Source organism: Petromyzon marinus, chromosome 4 (genome assembly GCF_048934315.1).
Source record: "Petromyzon marinus isolate PM22_M1 ecotype Great Lakes invasive population chromosome 4, UKy_Petmar_22M1.pri1.0, whole genome shotgun sequence".
Classification (NCBI taxonomy): Eukaryota; Metazoa; Chordata; class Hyperoartia; order Petromyzontiformes; family Petromyzontidae; genus Petromyzon; species Petromyzon marinus.
The window spans coordinates 23,935,157-23,961,360 of record NC_133670.1 but is presented as its reverse complement, the minus strand read 5'-3'; the positions used below and the strand labels follow the sequence as shown (position 1 = coordinate 23,961,360).

The 26,204-nt window shown below is 53.3% G+C and overlaps 1 protein-coding gene across 1 annotated transcript in view; it reads right to left on the bottom strand.

Moving 5' to 3' along the window:
• The window catches only part of CUBN (cubilin), a 77,774-nt gene that overhangs the window by 35,404 nt on the left and 16,166 nt on the right, over positions 1–26,204 (bottom strand). Inside the window, exons 12-31 of the mRNA XM_076060173.1 lie at positions 23,881–24,067; positions 22,753–22,871; positions 22,005–22,239; positions 21,227–21,408; positions 20,317–20,479; positions 18,775–18,965; positions 16,283–16,439; positions 15,650–15,828; positions 14,976–15,135; positions 13,966–14,191; positions 12,152–12,282; positions 10,467–10,659; positions 9,275–9,435; positions 6,801–6,982; positions 6,164–6,320; positions 5,171–5,349; positions 4,209–4,368; positions 3,050–3,231; positions 2,157–2,331; positions 733–914 (exon numbers count right to left, since the gene is read on the bottom strand). Of these exons, the coding sequence (XP_075916288.1) occupies positions 733–914; positions 2,157–2,331; positions 3,050–3,231; positions 4,209–4,368; positions 5,171–5,349; positions 6,164–6,320; positions 6,801–6,982; positions 9,275–9,435; positions 10,467–10,659; positions 12,152–12,282; positions 13,966–14,191; positions 14,976–15,135; positions 15,650–15,828; positions 16,283–16,439; positions 18,775–18,965; positions 20,317–20,479; positions 21,227–21,408; positions 22,005–22,239; positions 22,753–22,871; positions 23,881–24,067 (3,501 nt within the window). The remainder of the gene's footprint in view (positions 1–732; positions 915–2,156; positions 2,332–3,049; positions 3,232–4,208; positions 4,369–5,170; positions 5,350–6,163; positions 6,321–6,800; positions 6,983–9,274; positions 9,436–10,466; positions 10,660–12,151; positions 12,283–13,965; positions 14,192–14,975; positions 15,136–15,649; positions 15,829–16,282; positions 16,440–18,774; positions 18,966–20,316; positions 20,480–21,226; positions 21,409–22,004; positions 22,240–22,752; positions 22,872–23,880; positions 24,068–26,204) is intronic.

The window sequence follows — 26,204 nt, the reverse complement described above, 5'->3', positions numbered from 1 at the left end:
AGGAGGTCGTGGGTTCGATCGTGACCCTGACACCTGCTGATGTGTAGTTGGGAGTTTACGCGTCTCTCTCGCTCTCTCTCCCCGCGTTCGCGGACATTTTTCTCCGGGCCCTCCGGGTTTTCCCTCCGCAATGAGAATCGATGTACGTCCGGAGTATTCGCCTGCTATGAATTTTCCGCACGGTAAGCCACTTTGTAGACCTAACATTTGTGGCCAGGTCGCTTCTGAAAAACAGCTATGTGCCTCAGTGGGCCTTACCTGGTAAAATATTTTTTTACAATTGTTTTAGGCATGCAATCGGAGGTACGGGTGAAGGACAACAAACTGAACACCAAAGCTGTTATAAAGAACCTGCTGAGAGACGCTACCACGACCACCATCATCATCATCATCGGCAATCACCATCAACATCTTCGTAATCATCAAAACGTCATCATCATCAATATCACTGTCCCCATCAACATCATCGCTGTCGTTGCAATTGCCGTCAATATCAAACATCCTAAGCATCATCAACGTCATCATTGTCATCACCGTCGTTGTCATCAACATTAAGCATCATCGAACATTGGTGACGGTGGGCTCTCACTTTGTTACATTGTCCACTGAGAGAGCGATTGATTCATGGTGGAGCCACGGAGGCCTGGCTGGACACACATGAGCCCAACGGGGCATGGACGCGAGAGCGAGCATCGAGCGAGCGATTGTGCGAGGCGATTGCGCAAGCCTTACAGCGACGTAGTCGTAGTTGCAGTTGCTGTGCGTCTCCAGGTCGAAGGTGTTGAAGGCGAGCTGCACGCGGTGATTGTGCGCCACCGACACGAGCCATGAGCAGTCGACGTTGGTGCCGTACGGCTGCGGGTAATTGGGCGAGTGGATCTCTCCGCTCGGGGCGCTCACATTGCCGCCGCAGCCTGAGGGAGGCAGGGAGGGCATCGGGGACAATAGGTGGGGGGTGGTGTGGATGGGGGGAAAGTTGAAAGGAACAAAGTTGAGAGGAAAGAGGCAGAGGGGGTGTCTGCGACGACGCGTGTTCGAGCCGTACCCCGGCTTCGCTCAGAATGACGAGCCGACGTTTCGCTCCCAAGTGGGGGGGAGGGAGCGAAACGTCGGACGTCGTGCCGGAACAGCGCGCGGCAACATCCCGAAAAAACCCGCGGGAGAGCCGTACAGCGCAAGCGCGAACACCTGGTACACAGGGGATGCCATCTTCGTTTCTCAAGTTTATTTCAGGCATTTCATGATTCACCAATTCCCCTCGCACCTCTCACCACCGCCGCATCTTCCCCCACATTTTGACGTCTTGTCACAATTTTTGGTCGCGATTTGATCCGAGTAGCAATTATTTAGTCGTCGCTGCTGCGCTGTCGAGCGCACCGGACTCTATTGCAGTTCTCGCGTTTCCACGCCAACCACCGACTGAAACTTTTCCGGGGTCCTCCGCTTTCCTCCCGACTCAGCACGGGACAAACACGCCACCGCAGAGCCATCCCGGAATAAGAGTAATGCCTTTCCTGGGAAGATGATTGTAATAACTACCCGTTCGTAAAAACACTTACACAGAGTTGTATACGAGCCATAAATGATAGATCATTATGTCTGTGGTTCAGTGCATGAGCGGCAAGTGTAAGAATCAATATTAGATCATTGATCATCGCTTACCTATGTTCAGTTATTATTTGGTTTGCGGCCCGTGTTTCTGTAACGTGTATCTACTTGCAAAGGCAATTGATGATGTTGATGATGATGCTGGTGATGATCACCATCATCGTCATAACCAATTTATTTTCAAATTGCACCTCGTTTCATTTTCCACAAATCGGATGGAAAATAATAATTTCGCCATTCTCTTGAGCATTAAATGGGCCGAATGCACAGGTGTTCTAACGGCATGGACATAACACAAATAGAGAAAAATCCTGGAAACATCTTTAAAAACCTCCATTGCTTCTTCCAGCCCTCCAGCACATTGAATAGGTTACCCAATCTCTCACAAGCACATCTGAAAAGCACCATCTCACAAGTACAATCTCACCGATGCAATCTCACAAACAAAATCACAAAGGCACAATCTCAAAAATGCAATCTTACAAGCACCTCTATGCCCTCTACCACCACGTCCCTACATCCTTCCGGGGGAGGAGGGGGGGGCTCACCTCCAGGCCTCTCCTGCCAGGAGGCGTGGAATCCCTTCTTGCTGACGGACACGTCGGTCTTGAAGCGCACCACCATGTGGTTGCCTGTGCTGCTCACGTGGTGAGGTTGGCCGGGCGGCTGCGAGTGGCACAGCTGGACCAGTCGCACCGAGCTCAGGTCGGGACCCCCGTACACCTGGCACAAGGACAAAGGTGCCCCCCCGCCATCAGGAGAAGACAACAGAGGGGACGTCATGCGTGAGATCAGCACCATGGTTGACTACGTACGGTGGGAAAGAAGTTCAACGTAGGTAGGTACGTGACGGTGGAATGGGACGGTGATCACGAGCGGAGGGGTAAGGATTTCTAAAATATTATTTATAACAGTAATTGTATTTTATATCGTGTCAATGGTGTTAATAGCATCCCACAACAATGTATACTAATTATATATATCAGCCAATACCAAGCCAGTTAAAACCCTACTACCAAGCAAAATCAAAATGAATAAACTAAATTAAGAAATGGCACCAAAGAAAAAAGCACAAACAACTAAAAAGTTATCACAACAATAACAAAAATGATATTCACGTTTTCCAAAATCATCGGTAGGAAAACCTTCGGTACCGGTGAAAACACCACAAAGAACAATGTGCATTGGCCAAGAGGGGCATAGAGCGATTTAAACATGGATAAAAGACGAGCAGCGGGGGGCAGGACAATAATGTACGTATGTTGATGTGTGTGTGTGTGATGGCCTTCTTTCGCACCGTACGTACAGGCTACCGCGCTAATCGGGAGAATGAACGCTCCAGGGCACGAAGGACGGGAAGGAAATCACGGGAGGAGGCCAGAGTCCGTGGCCGACGTGGCCGCTTGCGAACCGCGACGTGGACGACGGCACGACCTCTCACCTCCAGGACGTCGTAGTTGCAGTTGGGGTGGCTCTCGACCTCGAACACGTCGATGGTGAGCTGCACGCTGCTGCCCTGCGACGTCTCCAGGAACCAGAGGCACTCGCGGTTGTTGGGGTAGTTGTTCGGGTAGCCGGGACTGTTGAACTCTCCGCTCGGTCCCGTGAGGTCTCCCCCGCAGCCTGCGAGGAGCGAGGGGATGAGACGGGGGCGACAGGGCAGGAGGTCAAGGGTCGGCGGCATCTCCGCGCGAGTCACTGAACCATCGCCTCCGAAGCCCTCGGTCGACCGGCGTGCGTCACGGCAGCAACGTGGCGTGCGTATTGTGCATGTGTTGACGAGAGGGCGTGTGTGTTGACGAGAGGGCGTGTGTGTTGACGAGAGGGCCTGTTTGTTGACGAGAGGGCCTGTGTGTTGACGAGAGGGCGTGTGTGTTGATGAGAGGGCGTGTGTGTTGACGAGAGGGCCTGTGTGTTGACGAGAGGGCGTGTGTGTTGACGAGAGGGCCTGTGTGTTGGCGGCATCAACAGCGTTCAGAATTACGAAGGTTTGAAGACCGCTCGCGATTCACTCAATTGGGTAAAACCATAAAGCGACATCGCCCTGCACTGTAAGACGAACTCTGGACTAGAACTGTCTTTGAAACCTAACGCCGTCACGGAAGCCATGCGCTCAAAGAATGGCGTGATAACAACATGGACTAATGATGTACTGATTCATTGCTTAAAATCGATTCTTAGGTTCGTGATAGGTGCATCAACTGTTTTAGACTCATGTACGCAGTAAGCAATTGTTTCACGTGACCCCTGCATCAACTGGAGGTGCTACATTCGCCAATGCACTCCTAAAATAACGAATCGATCCTAGAATCCCATAGCTATCCCATACCACAAGAATGCATTGACTTGCAAGGGAGCCAAGCAATTACATGCTTCATGTAGATTAAATAATTGTGTAGAGGACAGTTTAACGGGTACACCGCTGCAACACACTGCGCATGCAACTTCTCCCACAGTTCCCCCTTCAAACGGCTCCCCCATCATTTGCCGCCCACCCCACCCCCTCTCGCTCTCTCCCATTTCCCCACCGTTCCCTCCGTCTATCCTGGACTGTTTTCTGCGCTCCCCTTCCCACCCGCACACTCCCACCTTGCGCGTACCGTTTTGGTACCAGCTCATCTGGAATCCGCTGTAAGCGACGGAGGAGTCGGTGACGAAGGTGGTGTAGAGGTGCTGGCCCGTGGTCTGGCCGGCCGGGGGTCGATCCGTGCCGCCGAACCTGCCAATGAGCGGCGCTGAGCCGTCAGAGCCGTCAAAGAGCTGTGGGCGGTGGAGAGGCACGGAGGCAGATGGTGAGCGGTGGCAAAGGTGCGGCCCTGCAATTGCTAGCTTGTGCCACTGCAGGAGGAAGGGCCTCTACTACAGGATGCTCTAGAGCAGTGTTCTTCACTGAAAGGCTCGCAGGCCACTGGCGGCCTCTGGTGGCCTTCAGTCGCGACCCCTGACGTGCGGCCCTCGACAATACACAAATGTGAAATCACCCCCGTGACATAAACATCATCGATTGGCTCGTACAATTGTGACTGCGAATCGAGACAATTCACAGAGCGATGAGCAGCGGTGATATATTACATCTATAATGATTGCCACCGACTGAGCACACGAATATTGACAAAGCTACTTGAACAAATACAAAATAGCACTGCACGTAGTAAACCGTGCTAATCGGAGGTGTGGGGGAAGGACAACACGCTAAACACAAAAATCAGTTCTAAAGAAATTAGTTTGTCAATCTAGATTATTTAAAAGTGCCATAGCTCCAGTTGCTTCCTAATATATATCGGAAGGCAGAGCATTCCAGACGGCCGCATAAGCGTATTTGAAATCGCCGCACGATGCGGTGACCGTCTTTGTTCGATGGTTCGCCAAAAGCCGCTGCTGTGAGGATGACCGGAGTTCATGTGATAGTTTGCGTCTGAAAGCGCGCGATGCGGTGACCGAGCTTTGAATGAAAACACAATACAACAAAAAACATAAGATAATCATTTAGAGTTATTCATGCAAACAAATCATCGAGCGAATCGTCGCTCGCGTAGTGTCCTCGCGCGCCTCCGGCACTCGCCTCCACGTAGTCAAAGAAGACGTGCTCCAGCTGGAAGGTGATGAAGGTGTAGTTGACGGTGTTCCCCAAGGTGGCCGATATGAGCCAGTTACAGTTGCTGTTGTGCGGGTAGACGTTGGGGAAGTTGGGGCTCTCCAAATGGCCACGTGTGCGGTTCACAATCACCGTGCCCTGGCAGACTTTGTTGGGTTGTATGCAGTTGGGGTATCGAGGTGGGTCAGTCGGGGTGAGTGGCGGTCAGGAGTTATTGGAGTTGGTGTGGACGTGGAAGTGAGTGGTGGTTGGGAGTTTTGGCGTTGGGGTTTGAGTATAGGAACAGGGACAAGGCAAGAAACAGTTTCAATTATGCGACAGTTTAAGTTAAACACTGGGCAAGTATCACGCACCACTGAGCCAGTGGGAGACAATTCACGTATCTGCGTGGCTTCAAAGCATCACAGTTAATGGCAACTCTTGCAACAAGTATACTTTAAATATTTACCAAATGAGTGCATTATTACCGAGTCTCAAGACGCTCATTCTGCTTAAACAATCCCTCTTCAAGAAATTCCCAAACGAATATTTATCTACACGCTATGAAGCCAGAGTGGCCAGAGATAGGGTAAAAAAAAACACGTCAAAAAGTTGTCCTAGAGATAAGGGGTGGAGCTGTGTTGTAGTGATAAGCGTATTGCGCTACAAACCCCACTAAACAAGTTCAGTTCCTAGCCACGGCTAACATCAGCGGCGGGTGATGTCTCAACGCGTTGCCCCCACTTCGCCAACCCCCCGCACTGAGCAGCGCGGCGAAGCGCGGCGAAGCAACCGCACAGCACGGGGGGAGGCCTTCATCCAGCGGCGGAGAGACAACGAGCCGCGCCGGCTAGGGGAAAGACGACAGCGGCCGGGCGAGTGTGGGACGCGAGCCGGCCGGCCGGCCGGGCGCGCGGGCAGGCGGGCGGGCGGGCGGGCGGGCGGGCGGGCGGGCGGGCGGGCGGGCGGGCGGGGGCGTACCCTGGGTGTAGGTGGCGAAGAATCCTCCGGCGCTGATGGAGCCGTCCGTGCGCAGCTTCACGTACATGTGGTCGCCGCTGCTCTCGATGGGCGGCGGGATGCCGTCGTGGCACAGGTTGGCGAGCTGCGGCGCATTCGCGCTCGAGCCGTCGAACACCTGACGGGTCAGAGGGGCGCGCCGCTTGAGGCAGTGGCGGCCGGGTTGACGCGGCGCAACGACCCGGTTCGAGTGAGACGGAGCCGGCGGATTCGCCACGCTTTCAAAAAGGAAATCGGATCTAGCGCGATGGATGTATTGGGGACGGCATTTTTTCGCGGCGCGAATTGGATACGACGCGATGGAGTGAACGGAACTACGTCGCGCGAGTAGGAATAAGCGGTTGTGCGTTTGCCTCAGCGTAGCATCATCGCAAAGGGCTTTGGGATGCTGCTGGATCCTTCTAGATGCTACCCACGCGCCTCAGTCTTTGTTCAGCCTGGGTACGCATCTCACCTGTTATCACGGACTGTGCTTTACCCTATATTATATACTATTTATTATAACGCGATTTTTCCATAACAAGGTATTCTTCAGGAACGCAGCTACCGCGTTGTAGGACATCACGAACGTACGGCGAAAAACATGAAATAAACGTACGGCGAGGTAGTCATAAGCGCAGCTCCCGTGCGACTCCAGGTGGAAGTCGGCGAAGGTCAGGCGCAGGCGACTGCCGGCGGAGGCGCGGATCAGCCAGTAGCACTCTTCGTTGGGCGGGTAGGGCAGCGGGTAGTTGGGGGACGTGAAGCTTCCCGTCGCGCCCGTCAGCGTCGCTCCGCAGCCTGGCCGCGGTCAAGAGCACGGCGGATGGTCGTGAACTTAAACGCGAGTTGTGCGCGCGCGCGTGTGTGCTGGTTCTCGAATGCAGCTCTTCCCAACGTTCTTCCCCCCACGTGCTTCACTCCTGATAAAGTGTCCATTTGGTCGGACATCGAGATGAGCGACGCACGGTAACAATCAGAAGGCTCGTCAGAGAGCCACGCAGCACGAACGGCCGGGATCGCTCTCACTTGCCGAACTATAACTTGACCGCGGCGACTGACTTTCGATTGTCTGTTCATGTAATTTTTATTGAGCGAATGCTATTCCACGCGGCTTCCTGCAGCCCAAGCACCGGACACTTGTACAGGTGTAACTGGTGTGACTAGAGTCGCGTGTCGGCCGGGATCATGTCGATTCAGCCAGAGAGCTGCAGCTTTGGTTTCCCCGGACATGGCTAACATGACTGGGTATTTGCGGGGGACACGATAAGGACGTAGCTGCTGCGTGTGTCCCCCCCTGTTAATGTAATAGCTGTGGTGGTCTATGTCGTAAGGATATTAAAGTTCTTTGAAGATGTCCAAAAACTAACGTATGGATCTTCGTTGCCAATTTCTCTTTTTTTTTCGAAAAAGCACCTGAAGTGATTGATTTCTTCTCGTTCGAGTTGCTTCGTAGTGTGTGGTAATATTCACTAGAGGGCGTCGTTACCAGGCATGTGAACGATTGCTTGCTGGACCTGCGTGGGACTCGGTTGTCATTTACCGTGGTTAAGGTTTCTGTCAAGTTACCGCTGCTTCTGTGCACAAACATTATGCGGTGTCAGAAGTAGGTCTGCATACTTATGTATCACACGATAAAGCTTCGCCCTTAACCCACCCCTTTACCACTGAATAAATGCCGTACAATACAAGTTACAGATGTATAATGTTGTGCATTTGTCAATGCGTGGTTGCTATGTCGTACCTGTCCATAGACACGATGGGCAGACACAATAGCAAGCGCAATTTTGGCTCTCGAGGCACCAATAATAATAAAATCGTGGGATTTCCACTTTTGACGTTGACGGGGCTGCGCGGTACAGACCGCCGCCACTGTCACGAGCCACTGAGCCAGACCACGGAGCCAGAACACTGAGCCAGACCACTGAGCCAGACCACTGAGCCAGACCACTGAGCCAGACCACCGAGCCAGACCATTGAACCAGACCACTGAGCCAGACCACTGAGCCAGACCACTGAGCCAGACCACGGAGCCAGGTCACTGAGCCAGACCACTGAACCAGACCATTGAACCAGACCACTGAGCCAGGTCACTGAGCCAGGTCACTGAACCAGACCACTGAGCCAGACCACTGAGCCAGACCACTGAGCCAGGTCACTGAGCCAGGTCACTGAACCAGACCACTGAGCCAGACCACTGAGCCAGACCACTGAGCCAGACCACTGAGCCAGACCATTGAGCCAGACCACTGAGCCAGACCACTGAGCCAGACCACTGAACCAGACCACTGAACCAGACCACTGAGCCAGACCACTGAGCCAGACCACTGAGCCAGACCACCGAGCCAGACCATTGAACCAGACCACCGAGCCAGACCATTGAACCAGACCATTGAACCAGACCACTGAGCCAGACCACTGAGCCAGACCACTGAGCCAGACCACTGAGCCAGGTCACTGAGCCAGACCACCGAGCCAGACCATTGAACCAGACCACTGAGCCAGACCACTGAGCCAGGTCACTGAGCCAGGTCACTGAACCAGACCACTGAGCCAGACCACTGAGCCAGACCACTGAGCCAGGTCACTGAGCCAGGTCACTGAACCAGACCACTGAGCCAGACCACTGAGCCAGACCACTGAGCCAGACTACTGAGCCAGACCACTGAGCCAGACCACTGAACCAGACCACTGAACCAGACCACTGAGCCAGACCACTGAGCCAGACCACTGAGCCAGACCACCGAGCCAGACCATTGAACCAGACCACCGAGCCAGACCATTGAACCAGACCATTGAACCAGACCACTGAGCCAGACCACTGAGCCAGACCACTGAGCCAGACCACTGAGCCAGGTCACTGAGCCAGACCACCGAGCCAGACCATTGAGCCAGACCACCGAGCCAGACCATTGAACCAGACCACTGAGCCAGACCATTGAGCCAGACCACTGAGCCAGGTCACTGAGCCAGACCACCGAGCCAGACCATTGAGCCAGACCACCGAGCCAGACCACCGAGCCAGACCACCGAGCCAGACCGTCAACGCACACCCCGGAGACGTCGGGATCCCGCGTCGCTGCGCCCGCTCACCGGTGGCCGTGCCGTCCCAGTGAGCCGAGAATCCTCGAGCCTCCACGGAGCCGTCCGTCCTGAACTTGAACCACAGCTTGTTCCCGTGCGACAGCAGGAGGGGCGGTGCGCTCGTACCGCAGTACTTCCCCACCAGCGGAGACGTCTCGTAGCCGCCGTTCCTATGAACGGCGCACGGACCGTGAGTCCCATATGTACGTCCGCATGTTGAACTTCTTTCGCACCGTAAATCGCCAACCATGCTCATCCGAGGTGCGAGGGAAGGACACCAAACTAAACACAAAAAGCAGTTCTAAAGAAATGAGTTTTCAATCTTAATTTAAACGTGCATAGCTCCAGTGCCTTGCTAATATCGGAAGGAAGAGCGTTCCAGACGGCCGCAAAAGCGCATGTGAAAGCGCGCGATGCGGTGACTACCGTCTTTGTTCGATGGCCATAAAAAAGCAGCTGCCAGGATGCCCGGAGTTTGCGCGATGGTTTAGGTTCCTTGACGAGATCATCAAGGTACTGTGGTTCATTTGTGGCAAGCACTTCCTGTTTAATGAGTGCGTATAAAAGATAAATATATACGTATATGCAAATATTATTCCGACGTGTCACTAAATGAAGAACCCATTTAGGATTCACTAAAGTGGTGCTCCACTCCAATGACAGAGAACGGCCAGCAAAAGCAGGTATCACGTAACGAGTGCAATGAGTTTGTAGCTAACTATTGTACTTCTGAGTTGCCTTCAAGTGACCTGTCATCTGCACTCCTTGTTGCGTGACGGTCAAACTGGAATTGTAGGCAAATTCCGTGTGGAACCAAATTTTACGTCACGTTTTTTTTTTCCCTGCAGCAATTGGTGATTGGGCCAAGACCATCAACCTGCTACGCTTGAGAACTCATGGTTTGAACTATGCGTGGCTACCGATATTTGAACCCAAGATCTCAGTGGTGCCGAATGGATGCTCTGACCCCCCAGCTCCATGGAAACCTCTCAACATCATCATCTTCGTGATGAGCAGACACCAGCACCGCCTGGCGAGGCTGCATTTGCACTCTGTAGGATATAAAACATTGTTATTCTGCGGGTACAAAAGCTCCTGCCGCAACAATCTGGAACTTCCACCACCGACTCTGGGCTGCAATCGGAGAGGAACACCGTCCATCACCTTGCCCATGTGTTCGCTTGCAATTGAAATTTCTCACCTGATTTCAAGGTAGTCAAAAGGACAGTTTCCGTTGCCAGGCCCCTCGAGCAGGAAGTCGGTGAAGTTGAGGGCGATCTGGCGGCCAGCCCCCACCGTGATGGTGTAGATGCACTCCCGGTAGCCGGGGTAGTTTGCCGGGTAGTTGGGCGACGTCATCACGCCAGACGGGTCGGTGAACACCTGTCCGCACGCTGCATGCGGCACGGAGATGCACACTTAGCGTCAGTCGGGGGTGGGTGGCACAGCCGATTACGCCTGCCTGGCCTGACGTCCTCCTCCCTGCTGAGACCGTGCTGCTTATTCCTACGTGTGCGACGATTCATTTTTATTACGCATAAAGTGGTGCCACAAATGAGCCACAGTACCTTGCTGGTAGGAACCGGAAAGAGAGGGAGACCTAACATAGAACGGCTTTACGTCGACATTAGAGATTGCTGCCAGAAAGATGTGGCACTACTTGAGCATATAGTGGCACAAGACAGAGAGGAAAGTTGAAACAAGTGACGAAATGTGCAGTGGTCACCTCCAGGTTATCTGCCCATTGATCGCGATGATGACCTTGATAATCTCGTCAAGGAGCACAAACCATCGCGCAAACTCTGGGTCATCCTCACAGCCGCTTTTGGCGAACCATCAAACAAAGATGGTCACCGATATTAGGAAGCCACTGGAGCTAGGCACTTTTAAATAATCTACATTGTAAATTCATTTCTTTAGAACTGCTTTTTATGTTAAATTTGTTGTCCTTCCCCCGCACCTCCGATCAGCACGGTTGGCTCCGTACGGTGCGAAAGAAGTTCAACATACGTCAACATACATTATTCCCCCATAGCCATTCTATGAATCGTCATGATTCTGGGGTCAGGAATAGATTCAAGAATGCAATACTTTTATTCCCGATGTTTCCATTCCGTTTGTTTGTTGCTTATTTGTACAGTTTCGTCCAATGTCTTCCCCACCATGTAACAGGACATCATTTGCGTACGCTTTGCATAAAGGTTCAACGATGAAAATTCTCGCAAGCTGGATTATCCGACGCGGGCATCGTGAGCGCGGTCATCATTAAAGCGTGATAAGTGCAATGAAGGCATAATTTCAAGGTGACATCATTCACAAAGGCAGATCGTTGCGTGCCTTCTCCATCAATGCCAAAAAACCCCAACGTATGTAAACTACCGACACTATAAATAATGCAATTGCGCTCGTTCAAAAAGGGGGGGGGGGGCATTGACTTCACTCAATAAGTCCGGCGCACACTGTCAGACCCCCTTCGAGCCGGGCAGTGCATATCAGTGGCCAGTCGATGGCTTGAGACTGACAGGTGGCACCGTGAGAGTGGAGAGAAAGAGACGGGGGTATTGCGTTTGCTTTCTACGCACTCAAGAAATATCTGGTGCGGCTCCCGTGAGCAATACGTGTGTGAAATACGTGCCACTCTAGAAGTCCGCACGTTACACAACGCACACAAAAGGAAAAAATACCCTTAAGGGATCAGGAAGTCAACTAAGAAGGTCGAGTTTTGGCAGCGAGGTGACTCTCACAGCTGTGGTTATACCAGCTTCGCCGTCATTATAAATCATCGGCACGAGTTGGCCTGGTGGTTTAGGGGGGACAGAGCGCCGAGCCGCTGGTCCCGAGATCCCGCGTTCGAACTCGCACGGAGCGGGATCGCCCGCGGCTCACTTGTGGATGCGTTGAGTGCCACGTAGGAGGCCGAGAAGCCCTCGGTGCTGATGCTGGCGTCGGCCACGAAGAGGATGGTGAGCACGTTGGTGGTGGTGGTGATGGAGGGAGGTATCGAGCGGCCACAGAACCTGCGATGGGCGCACGCCACACACACGATATGCTACCACACACACGACATGCCTCCACACACACGACATGCCACCACACACACGACATGCCACCACACACACGACATGCCACCACACACACGACATGGCACCACACACACGACATGCCACCGCACACACGACATGCCACCACACACACGACATGCCACCACACACGCCCCGCACCACCACACACACGACATGCCACCACACACACGACATGGCACCACACACACGACATGGCACCACACACACGACATGCCACCGCACACACGACATGCCACCACACACACGACATGCCACCACACACGGCACGCACCACCACACACGCCACGCACCACCACACACACGCCACGCACCACACACACGACATGCCACCACACACACGACATGCCACCACACACGGAACGCACCACCACACACGCTAAGGACCACCACACACGCCACGCACCACCACACACACGCCACGCACCACACACACGACATGCCACCGCACACACGACATGCCACCACACACACGCCACGCACCACCACACACACGACATGCCACCGCACACACGACATGCCACCACACACACGACATGCCACCGCACACACGACATACCACCGCACACACGACATGCCACCACCACACACGCCACGCACCACCACACACAGGACGTGCCACCACACACGCCACGCACCACCACACACACGACATGCCACCACACACGCCACGCACCACCACACACACGATGCCCCACCACACACAGGACGTGCCACCACACACGCCACGCACCACCACACACACGATGCGCCACCACACACGTGGAGGCGACAGGTCACAGCGGGCCCTCGAACCTGGCGATCGCTGGGCAGCTGTCGACGCAGCCAGGGGGAAGTATCGGAACTTTCGATTCACTTTCATCTCTGCAGGTGTGAAGTTTTCTCCTGATTTTTATCAGGGAATTCTAGCTTCCTCCTACAATACAGAGCTACAGCAAGGAAGAGGCCGAATATCCTAAATAAGACCTGGGATATGCTGAAGCTTTCTTGTGATGGTGATGATGAGCAGCATTTATTTTGCTGCTGATTATGTTGCTACTCCTGACGACGATGACAATGACGCACGTGGTGATGCAAAGAGAGCGCTGAGGTGATTATGATGATCATGCGGATGGCCGCGATGATTGCAGCCGATAACGATGATTAAGACTGACGATGACGCATTTCTTTTATTTCTGGTTCTGTTTGGTTACATTACTCCTTCCCCCCCCCCTCCCCCCATTTCGCGTTCTTCAATTTTCTTCCCTTCCCTCTTAAATACACCGCTCCTGATCGTTACCCCGTCTGCGAAAGGGTTGCGGGCCTAGACGCCCCCGATGAATCCCTCATTTTGAGGGTGTATTACGTTCAAGTGTGTTACACACGTTATCTGCAGTTTTGTTCCCCCTCTTTTTGGAATCTACTTTGTATTCTGGGTTCCTTGATGACAATAACACATTTATATAAAAAGACACAGCGACGCCGATGACGACGACGATGATGCCGCCAACGATGACGCCGATGACAATGACGACGATGACGCGGGCGCAAGGCTCCGCGTCGCCGGATCGAACTCCGTACCTCCTCGCCCTAACCCCCCCCCCCCCGCCATCCCTCCCGAGCCCCCCACCCCCGCCGCACCTGCCAATGAGGCTCTCGCTGGCCGTGGTGCTGTTGTCGTAGAGCTCCACGTAGTCGTAGGCGCAGTTCTGGTGGTACTCGAGCGTGAAGGTGGTGAAGGTGAGGCGCACGATGAAGCCGGGCTGCACCGCGACGTGCCACGTGCAGTTGGCGCCGTGCGGGTACGGGGTCGGGTGGCCGGGACTCGACACGGTGCCCTGCTGGGCCGTGTAGGTGGCACCGCACGCTGATGTCGCGGCAAAGACGAGAGGACGTGGGGATGGGGGGGGGAGCGGGGATGGTGGTCGACGGAGAGAGAGGGGGAGGGTGAGCGGTGGCGATGAGCGGTTGACAGGAGGTAGTTGGCGAGTGTCAAACAATCTGGGGGAGAGCGAGCGACTGCTGAACATTAACGCTGAGAGTTCCAGTGCAGCACTGGGCTCACGGAAACTGCAGGGGCTTCAAATGTCGTGTCGCGGAAAAGAGTAGCACAGAGCGTCAGGGTACAAAGCAACAGAACGATGTAATGTCAACCGCTGACCGATCTTCTTTTCATAAACATTCCGTGTAAAGATTGGACCCAAATGTTGCATTTTAATTACGCGAATTTTAATGAGCCACGAGATGATTCCGAGCCACGAAGAGAGTGGATCCTAATGACGGAGTGTCCCTGTTATATAAGGCAAATATAATCTCTACGACGTCCTTAGCTCATGGTTTGCGAGACAGCTTGTCTGTTTGGACGTAGCGTGAAGTAGATAATCAAAGTGGCCGTGATGGTGGTGGTGGTGGTGTTGATGTTACATTTTTTTTGTGGGTATGACGTCGATGATAAGGACTGATTGTATTCGAAGTAGTATCTTTAATCACACCTTTCTTGAAAAGAAAAAAAAAAGAACCACAGAGGCATAACCTCATTGTTGGCGACTCCCCGTGATGCGAGCGAATACTGCGTGGTGCATTACTCGTTGAAATCATTATTATTATTATTATTATTCGAACGATGACAACGTCGATACTGACGGACTCACGGGACTCGTCGTACTGTGCCGTGAAGCCATTGTTGGCCACCGAAGCGTCGGTCACGAACTTGACGTAGAGCAGGCTCTGCGTGGACTGAGCCGGTGGGGGCAGCCCAGTGCCACAGTAGCGGCCGATGAGGGTAGCGTCCTCGCTGCCTCCATCCCGAATCTGATCCCGGGCAGACGCGTCCAGCGGTGAGCCACGCGCAGCAACGCGCCGTTGAGACGGAGGAGAAGCGGTCACGGGGGTTTGGGGGTGGTCAGAGTTAGGCCTTGTGACGAGCCACACACAAGAGGGGTCATCGAGTTGAAGGCGAAGTAATTGTGGGCAAGAGATGGGTCCGGTCAAATTATAAAAAATAACATTCGTCAATGGAGCAGGTGAACCACTGTCACGTTTGAACAGAGCTTGGAGTATAACTTCGGTTGCAAAGGTTGTACATGCATATTGACCAGAGAGTCGAGTGACTAACTGTGCGAGTGATCGGGCAAAACGAAAATGAACAAACGAGCGAGCGAGTGAGTGAGCGAGTGAGTGAGTGAGCGAGTGAGTGAACGAGTGAGTGAGTGAGCGAGCGAGTGAGTGAGCGAGCGAGTGAGGGAGCGAGCGAGTGAGTGAGCGAGCGAGTGAGCGAGTGAGTGAGTGAGCGAGCGAGTGAGCGAGCGAGCGAGCGAGCGGGCACCTCGACGTAGTCGTATCTGCAGTCGCTGGCGTTCTCGATGTCGAAGGTGAGGAAGTTGAGCGTCACCGACTTGCCCTGTGGCTGCGAGATGATGTACTCGCAGGTGCGCCCGTGCGGGTACGCGTTGGGGTGGTACGGGGTGCGGATCTCTCCCATTCCGCTGAACTGTCCTCCGCACGCTGCCGTCGGGGGTCAGGGGTTGGGTGTGCAGGGGTCACGGGTCACAAGGAGTGCGGAGGAGTGCAAGGACTCGTGAAGTTCACATTGTGCGTTATGATAGACAGTGCCCTTTATCCAAGAAATCCGGAGTCTCATACATTTTTCAGGAGGGTCCTGCATTGGGATGTTTGGCCAATTCCACGAATGAGCATTTGCCGTGTGGACGCGATCCACAGAAAACGCATGCGTGCGAGGCATAACGCTCAACGCTCTACACACCCACAACTCCCATTAGCACGGTCGGCTACGTACGGTGCGAAAGAAGTGCAACATACATACGTAATATATGCATACGTGAAGTCCATTGCTCTACCGTCATCTAATTGCTTCTCTCCTACGAAACCAGAAAGAGCAGCTGCTGCCTGGACCATGCGAGCGGAACCAGGACAGGGGTGTGAACCGGGGGGCTCGTACCGACTTGGTAGAGCGCGCGGAAGCCGGCGTGGGACACGGAGTGGTCGGACTTGAAGCGGAGCCACAGGCTGTACGAGGAGGAGGTGATGGGTGCCGGGATGTCGCTGCTGCAGTACTTCCCGATCAGAGGCGCCGACTCGGAGTTTCCATCTCTCACCTGGCTCACAGTACAGTGTGGCACGATGGGTAACAGTGGGCACGGTGGGGTACAGTGGGCACAGTGGGGTACAGTGGGCACGGTGGGCACGGTGGGGTACAGTGGGCACAGTGGGCACGGCGGGATGAAGAGGGTGGAGGGTCGAATACAATTTCACTTGATTCATGGGTCAGAGGGCTGAGCCAGCACAGCTGAGATCCGGGGTTCGACTCTGGATTTCATCCGCACGTGAAAAAAAAACTGGGTTCTTAAGAGTGTAGTGAGCTGATGGTCTTGGCATGGTCAGTGATGACTGCACATTAATCAAATAAGTTGAACTAAATTAGTTTTTTTACTTAATTTGGCTAAATCCCGATTTGAATGCCAGGTGACAAACATTTCTAAATGTTGGATATGAAAGGGTCACCGAAGAGAATCGATTACATTGGCATGAGACGAAAGATCTTTGCAGGCCATTGACATATGTGCCCCGAGGGTGTAAACGTGGGCCTTGTGAATTGACTTCAGTGGTAGTTCTGCGGCGTCATGTTTCAGGGCCGTTCTCCGACAGAAGGTGAGAGCATTGCTGGCCGCAGCTGTGACTAGAAAGGTAGCGGCATCACGGGAGGACCCCGTATAGCACGGCCTTCAAATAAAGCTGCGACGTTTCACCGCGCCGATCGTGATAATGTATTTACACTGACGAATTTGTGAATCGCCGCGTCCCTCGTTTACCGCGAGGGCTTCATTGTCCACAGAGCACATGCCTCACGTCACAAATCGTCTCCGCTCAGGCGCCTCACCAGATTAACTGCTCGTTTTTATGGGCCCACACTACCAGCAGCTGATCGTGTTGGCTCTTCTGTGAAGTTTACCGCCTTCTACTGGGGGGGCGGGGTTTTTTAATGCTCGACTCCGCACGAGCAGGGGGACTTTAGCTTCTGCCCATAAAGAACGCCACGTGATGTGCGTGCACCTTAAAGATTATCGTTACCTTTGCCAGCAGATTTATTTATGTCCCTGTGGTTAAAGTTGGCAAAACTGCATTGCAATTACAAAGAAGTGTTGCACCCTGTGTGCCCTGTTAATGTGTGACGGTACGGCTGTGCCACAAAGCGGTGTCACTTTTTGACCAGCCATGTGACCGTTTTGCCAGAATCAATCAGCTTCAAGGGCAATGCATCCTTTACCACAGCATATTCGTTTGCATGTTTTTTACTGCGATTGGCTGCCTTGTAATAGGTGTCTATTGGGTGTTTTAACATCTTAACACCTATATTCTGCCAGAAATGGTGAAGCATTTTTAAAAATGATTAACATTTTCCCATTCCGAGACGTCTGCAAGTTGCAGGGTGGGTGTCCCATTCACCGCTGAATCTCGGAACGCGCAAGCGGTTCGCGTTAATTTAATTTAGAGAGGCACAGCACCACTGTTTTTAAAGACATTGAACTCACCACAGAGAATTGTAGCGACATGACCGCACTCTATGATAGCTGGCACCAAACCGTGCCACACTCCCGCATGGCCTTTTACTTCCGATTCGTATGCGTACATCATCGGAACGGAATCGGAAGAAAAACTGATGACGTACACATACGTCAACTTTGAGCATTTACCAAACACCCTCATTTAATATTGCACTCGGTTTGCGTGTGAAACGCGCGCTAAGTCGGGCAGAGGGAATTGAGCTAGGTCAGAGGTCACGCCGAACTGCAGAGTTACTTGAGACAGTGCACAGGCATTGACCACCCTGGCTCCGCTCCGTTCTCATCGAGACGAGGCTTGGCGGTCTCGAGAACCCGCGGGGGAATTTATGGACGTCAGTTTTAATGTTTCACCTTTCAGGTCCTGCCACATGCAGCACGGTGCTCCTGGTAATCTCTGACTGGGCACGTGACGCTACCCACCCAGAGCAACTGCGTGTTATGGTTGCGCGGATGTTTGTACATGAGGCTTCGCAGGTGTATGTCGAACTTATTTCACACCGTACGTAGCCAACCGTGCTACTCAGAGGGAAGGACAACAAAACTAAACACAAAAACGCAGTTCTAAAGAAAATAGTTTTTTATATAGTTTAAAAGTGCATAGCTCCAGTAGCTTCTTCCTAATATCGGAAGGAAGAGCGTTCCAGACGGCTGCAGGTCGGCTGTCTGTAGACTGAGCTGCATGGTGCATCTGTGGCTACTTGGTTGTCTGTACACCAAGCTGCATGGTGTCCGTCTCCGAGACTGGAGAGCTGTCGAGACACGAGCCTGCCTACTCGCCCATGCTGCTCTCCCGCATCGCGCGCGTACATACGTACGCACGCGCACGCATCCACGTGTGTGTGTTCAGTGCACCGCGTGGGCCCCGCACCTCCACAAAGTCGAAGGCGCAGCTGCTGTGCCCCTCGAGCTGCATGTCGGTGAAGGTGAGCGCCACCGTCTCCCCCACGGGCTGCCGCACCAGGTAGATGCACTGCCGGTTGTGTGGGTAGGGGTTAGGCCAGTTGGGCGAGATGAGCACCCCATCGCTGTCCGTGTACGTTCCTCCGCAGCCCGGGTCCGCTGTGGGGGGCGAACGACGACGGGCAGAGCAGCGGCGGCGACGACGAGGTTAGAGAAGGGTCAGGGAGAGTGGGTGGACGAGGCGCGTATGTTGCGGGTACTTTACGATCCACGGTTGAAATGTGTTGGTGTGCGCATGGTACAGGCAATCGAATCGTGTACGTGTGTGTGTGTGTGAAAGAATGTATTATTTTTAGTTACGCAAATGATAAGCTAGTGTTAATTCGAGGCCCATGGAGCCGAACGTAACTGTGTGAAAGAGGTGGAACGAAGTGAGATGTTGATGCAGATGAGATGGTAAAAATTAGACGAATACTTCCGATGCCTGCGTTGTGACTCCCAAACTTGACAAATGTTCACTGGCAGCATCATTATCAGTAACATCGCCATCATCACCATAATCGTACAAATGATGACCACTGTCTCGTAGCACTGTTGGCCAATAAGAAATCGAATTTCAGAAGTAATTGGAAAAACCAAAGGTCGTTTAGTAAAACAAAAACATGTAGGGGTGATATTTTTGGGCGCATTACTGTTTGTTGATATGTACACATATGATGATGCTGCGATGACATTGAGATCCTGTTTTTAATGGATGTTGATTATTCAATGTATTTTGTGACTTAAAATGTGCTATAGTTGTTACCAATGACATTTAGTGGAAGTATAAATTTAAATTACGTACTATTTTATTTCTACTTAATCTTTTCCCTTACTTCCTTACTTTTTTATCCATGTTAACCAAATGAATTCATCCCAAATATTTTAGACGATATTTATTGAATGAACAGATTACAATATTTAGTTTACTAAAATTCCCCACCTCCCAGTAGCCACAGGGTGGAGCCATGGGCCTGCTGTTCAGTTTGTGTTTTAAAATTGGCTTGTCCTGGCAGAGCAGTTATCTACATCAGGTGGACATTATTTTGTCTGCTTTCTGAACACGATTGAATAAATATTAGTTTAAAGCTTTCGTGACTGCAGGAATGCATATTCTTTGGGTTTTTCGGTAAAGTCACGTAGATAGGTTCAAATAAAAAAATAACGACAAACTACACGCGTGTGTGTGTAATTGTGTGGGTGTACTCGTGTGTGAATACGTGATTTCGCGTGCATGTGGACTCGTGTGTGTGTGTATTTGTGCACGTATGTGTATGTGCTAGCACAAGCGGTGCAACTGCCATCTCGGGCAGTCAACCCAAAACACCTGGGCGTGCCACGTGACCTCCTGCCAGCGAGCCTTCGCCGCCTCAGAGTGCAACTAGCTTGGCGCAAGCGCCGCGGTGACGCTACCGCGCGCGTGCACGCGTTCGCCTGCGCGCGCGCGCACGCGCGCTGCCTGCCTGCGTACACGGCGAGGTGGTGTATGTGACGTGGAAGCCGCGGTCGCTGACGCTGCCGTCCGAGTGGAAGTGCACCAGGGCGCTGGGCCCCGTGCTCTGCACGGGCGGGGGGTTCCCCGAGCTGCAGAAGCGGCCCAGCACGGGGTCCGACTCCTGGAGGCCGTCTCGGATCTACGCGGGGGAGCACCGGGCAGAGGGGAGACGCACGGGGACACGGGGACACGGGGACCGGTGATGCGGGGGCATGGGGGACACGGGGAGGCGGGGACACGGGACTTGGGGACATGGGGACACGGGACATGGGGACGCAGGAACACAGTGACACGGGACACGGAGACACAGGTACACGGGACATGGGACACGGGACACGGGGACACAGTGACATGAGGCACGGGAACAGGGGGTCCGAGTCGATCTAACAAGGCGGAGGAGTGCACAAGCACAATGGTGATAATGCATAGGGTAGTAGTGGCAGAGTTACATGTAGAGCTCTTTTTGTCAATCCACTGCTGGATGAGGGCCTCCCCACGCCGCATTTCTTCACATTCCATTTAGCAACGCAACCCCAGCAACACAACCCCACATGGCCGTGCACGGTACGTGTGTGTGTGTGTGTGAAGTCTGTTGTGTGGTCCTGCCAGTCATCTCAGTCAACCCACGGCACCTGCGTCTGTCCCGTTACCTGTTGCCAGCGAGCATTCGACACTTCACGTGGCCTCAAAAGTGCACATAGCTTGGCACAAGCGCCGTGGTGACGTCAGTGCCACTGAGTGGCGAACGGCGGTTGTTGTTGTTTGTTTGATGTTGTTTTTCTTGCGTTGGCCCTGCTCGGTCTCTTGTCGCGAGACGGCGCGCGAGTTTCGACGCTCGACCGCTCCCGACGACAACGCGGGCGAGGTGCGTGAGCGCTTGGCGCACCTCCAGAAAGTCGTAGTTGCAGTCGGGGTGGGTCTCCAGGTGCAGCGCGCCGAACGCGAAGGTGATGAGGAGTCCGGGAGAGACCGACACCGTCCAGAAGCAGTCGCGGTTCGGCGGGTAGTTCCCGGGGTAACCGGGCGACGAGAAGTCCCCGTAGTTGTCCAAAAGTTCGCCGCCGCAAACTGTGGCGGACGCACGGCGCCGTCACTTCGGCTCCCCAAGCGCTTACCGGGGGGCTTTTTGGGCATGCCCGTGAAAGCGTGGGTTGCGTGCGTGCGTGCGTGCGAACGTGCGTGCGTGCGTGCGAACGTGCGTGTGAACGTGCGTGCGTGCGAACGGGCGTGCGTGTGAACGTGCGTGCGTGTGAACGTGCATGCGTGTGAACGGGCGTGCGTGTGAACGGGCGTGCGTGTGAACGTGCGTGCGTGTGAACGTGCGTGTGAACGTGCGTGCGTGTGAACGTGCGTGCGTGCGAACAGGAGTGCGTGCGAAAGTGCGTGCGTGTGAACGGGCGTGCGTTTGAACGTGCGTGCGTGTGAACGGGCGTGCGTGTGAACGGGCGTGCGTGTGAACGTGCGTGCGTGCGAACGGGCGTGCGTTTGAACGTGCGTGCGTGCGAACGGGCGTGCGTGTGAACGGGCGTGCGTGTGAACGTGCGTGCGTGTGAACGTGCGTGTGAACGTGCGTGCGTGCGAACAGGAGTGCGTGCGAAAGTGCGTGCGTGTGAACGGGCGTGCGCGCGAACAGGCGAGCAAGCGTGCGTGCGTGCGACTCGTACGGGGCGCGCGGGACTCCCACACGACGGTGAATCCGCCAGCGTTGATGGAGTGATCCGAGCGGAACCAGAAGTAGAGGGTGTTGTGCGAGCTGATGAGCTCGCTGGGCACCGTCGTCCCGCAGAACTTCCCCAGCATGTGGGTCGAGGCGGAGCTGCCATCGTGGATCTGCAGCCAGTCGAACTGGCAGGTGGAGCCTCCCTCCAGGTGGAAGAACGGGAACGTGATGCGCACCACCTGCCAAGACGGAGAAGCGTGGCCGGCCGCGAGCGTGAAAGAGGGCAGAGGGACTGCCGTCGTCGGCGGTGCGCGCGAGTGTGGATCGAAATGAACAAAAAAGTTCCTATGGCAGGGTCGTCAAGATTGCCTCCAGGACGAGCTGATTCCCTGCAAGGTTTGTCGTCATTCTGTTGACTCCGATGGGATGAATGGCTGAGAGGTCATCACCATTATTGTACACTTTTTATATTAATCAGGCACTATAAATCTATCAATGCTCTCAAAGTGCCAATGTATTTCGCAGGACTGGCGAAACATGACAAACAGTAGCTCTAGAAGAAAACATCAATAAACGTATTATTATTAAATCACAAGCCATCTCATGTCCCGACCACTGTGTATGTACCAAGCGAGGAATTTGGGCGATTTTTCCAAAGTTGCCACTTTGTTGTTGTTGTTGTTTGCATTTGTCTTTCGCGCACGTGCTCGAGCGCGAACAAGCGCGCGTGCGCAGGTGCACGCGCGCCTCACCTGATTGGATGCCACCTCGATGACCCAGGCGCAGCTGACCTGGTGGTCGTAGCTCTCGGAGCCCGGAGTGGTGGGGTAGCTGAACGAGCCGGCGGGGCCCGACAGCCACCCGCCACACACTGCACACACAGCGCAGGCGTCGCCACGCGCACGTGAAACCTCTCCCACCGTCAGCACTCGCCATTGTGGATCGCTATTATTATTATGATTGCACCCGTTCACCCAGGAGGGCCTCGTCGAGTCTCGCAACTGTTCTTTTGGCAGGGTCCTGCCAAGGTTTTCGCAGAAGAGGGCGATGGTTTGCTGTGCTTACAGTAATTCCAACTGGGCACCACTGTGGCGAGATGTTAACTCTCTCGCTTGCGATACAGGAGGCGTGGGTTCAATCCCGACGCCTGTTGCTTATTTGGAGTTTGCGGTGTCTCTCTCTCCCCGTGATCGTGTGGATTCTTCTCTGAGTCCTCCGGTTTTTCCCTCCAACATTTGGAATTAACGTGCATTTAGGGTGGTGGGCTGCGATCAATTTCCACGTGATGAGCCACTTTGTTGAGCTATCATTTGTGGCCAGCTCGCTTCTGAAAAAGAGCATTTTTTTAATTTAACCTTTATTTAACCAGGTAAAAAAACCCTTGAGGTTTAAAACCTCTTTTGCGAGGGGGACCTGGCAAGAAGTCAGCAAAAAGAGATCAGCATACACATATCCCCTGTATAGCCTTAACAGACTGTAGGGGCAAGTGCTGTTAGCGAGCACCTATGAAGGCCGGAACGGTACACGAGGGGGTGGGTGGCCAGCACCACGCCCGACCGCCTTAGTCTCCTCAGTGGCAATGTTTTTATCCACCGGACCAGGTACTCATTTGAGGCTGAGTCGACATAGGGGAGGCCCAGGACCGGTTCAGATAATCGTCACTGGTGTTGGCCATGAGCGGGAATCGAACCCGGGTCGCCAGGTTCATAGTACAGCACGCTAACCGCTACACTACCGTTCCCCACACATACACATACATACTGCATATAGCTGAGTTGGCCTTACCTGGTAAAATAAAATGAAAAATTAGCTTTGTTTTTCAGTTTTAAAGCTCCACAGTCAGCCTCACCGGGGCCATCCCGACCCCGACCCCCCCGTACCCTGCGTGGGCGTCTGGCAGTTGGTGCCCGTCCAGCTGCTGGTGCAGGTGCAGGTGTAGGAGTCGGTGCCGTCCACGCAGGTCCCCCCGTTGAGGCAGGGGCTGCTGGCACACTCGTTGATGTTCTGGTTACAGATGGTGCCGCTCCAGCCCGCTTCGCACGCGCACACGAAGCCCGTCGTCTGCTCCTGTGTGCGCGAGAGGGGCGGCGACGCGCCGGGCGCGTGTCGGCGCCATGGGTTTTTTTTGGCTGGGTCGTCATCGTCGTCATCGTCAGTGAGCCGTGGTCAATCCACTGCTGGGTGAAGGCCTTGCCCAAGCCGTCGCTGTCTCTCACGGTCACGCGATGGAACGATCCATCCAGAACCTGCGCGTGAGCTGAATTCGTCGCTTCATCTCTCTCGGTGAGCGTACGCACCCTTTGGAAGTGTTCTGATACTCCAATGAAATAGAGGAGAAACTGGTAATGGGTCACGCCATAGAAATGTGGAATTTATACCACGTGACATCAGCAGAGCTGTATAATGATGATGAAAATTATTTACTCAAGATTCCTTTAATAAGGGTGCTGTTTTAGGATGTTTATCTAAAGCTGTAAATGAAACTGGAATCGCTATGGCAAACAGATATGCGGGGTTAATCGTCAATACTGTCATCACCTGACCACGTCGTAGGCCCACAACACACTTGGCAAGCCCTGGGGGTCACCCATCAAAGTACTAACCAGGCTCACCACTGATTAGTTTGCAGGATCCGACGAGATTGGCCACATTTAGGATAACTTGGTTGCAGTCTGCTGTGTAGCAACCATATCTAAACTTCAGATATGCCGAGTACGCATATTTATATAAATAATTGAGTAATATTTTAGAAGTAAATAATACTGTCAAAGAACATCGGGTGGCTGGTAAAGAAAAAACGTTTAACATTTTATGCAGGGCAATCATTCAATTTGCCACGGAGAGAACGTATCTGATACACCGCTGTGCCGGAGTCTGAAGGCTTGGGCGACCTGTATGTCAGCCATTAAAAAGGGCTCACTCATGGCTCCGGGCAAGGCTGGCACTAAACTCTGGACGAAAACTGCAACCCCCACGGCAGGAGGGGCAGCTTCACACCCACACATGGGCCCACGTATTTCGGCAACTTTCGGCACGCGCTTATGATCTGGCGAAAAGAACGCTGGAACGCCTAAAGAAGTGGTGGAACGCAGCGAGCCCGATATTTTCCTCTTCTAAACTCAGTAGCACAGCGTTTGGAACTTGTGTCCGCGGAATTTCTGTCCCCCCCCCCCCCTCTCCACGTTGCGGTTTGTGCTCTGTACTCGGTTCCTACTGAAATATAATTAAAATATATATATTTTTTAAAAGATGTGGTGGAACGCCCGTGTGTCTTCGCACCTGACTTACAAACTCAAACTCCTCGCACACGTTCCCGCACGTCCTGCTCTCCGCCTGCGTCTCGAAAGCGATCGGATCTGTACGCTGTTTTTGTTGGTACGTATTCTGTCCCGTGTCACAGATACGGAGGTGCTAATCCGTCCCATGAATGACACGGGAAGTTCAACATGCGTGCGTACACATCGGGCAGCTCAATGCCTCCGCTTTAGACGCTATATTAAATCAAACTTCTATTCGAATGGAATCCAGTAACCCGGTGGCACGATTTTAGTGAATCGGGCAATGATGAAGCCATTAAGGTGAGTTCACCCACGCTGCAGGGCCAGAACGGAGCAGTACATCAAGCAGGTTTTAGACTGGATAACTGTCAACTGTATGAGCATTCTGCCAGGTGAATGTGCAGCTTCCGCTATTGTCTTAGTCCAGTAAAGATGAACACTGCCCGATTAATGTTGAAGCTCAGCAGAGCATCGCTGAGCTTCAATATGAATTTTCAGGAGTTGTATCTTAACATTCGGATGTTTGCCCGCTATGAGAGGAAACTGGAATTCCTCAAGAAATCCACACACGTGAAGGGTGCAACACTCAAAGCTACGCACATACACATTCAGGAATCTGTTATCATACTGCCATCTCATGGCCACGTACAAAAAAAAACACGAGTATCTGGGATGCTGTTGGCAAAACGTTTCAGCATTAGTGTGTCGGAAAGGCCCTATCCCTCACTCGATTCTACGATGGGAATCACTCAAGCGCTCGCTGCGACACGGACGCTTTCAAACACCACCCAAAAACGTGTCGAACAGTGCACTCAGCCTTTGTGCATTACGCAGATAAAAAAAAAACATCAGCAGGTCCCATAGGAGTGCATCGTGGACCACTCGTCTTATAGATCGCCTTCAAATTAAACTCCAGCAAATGTGAC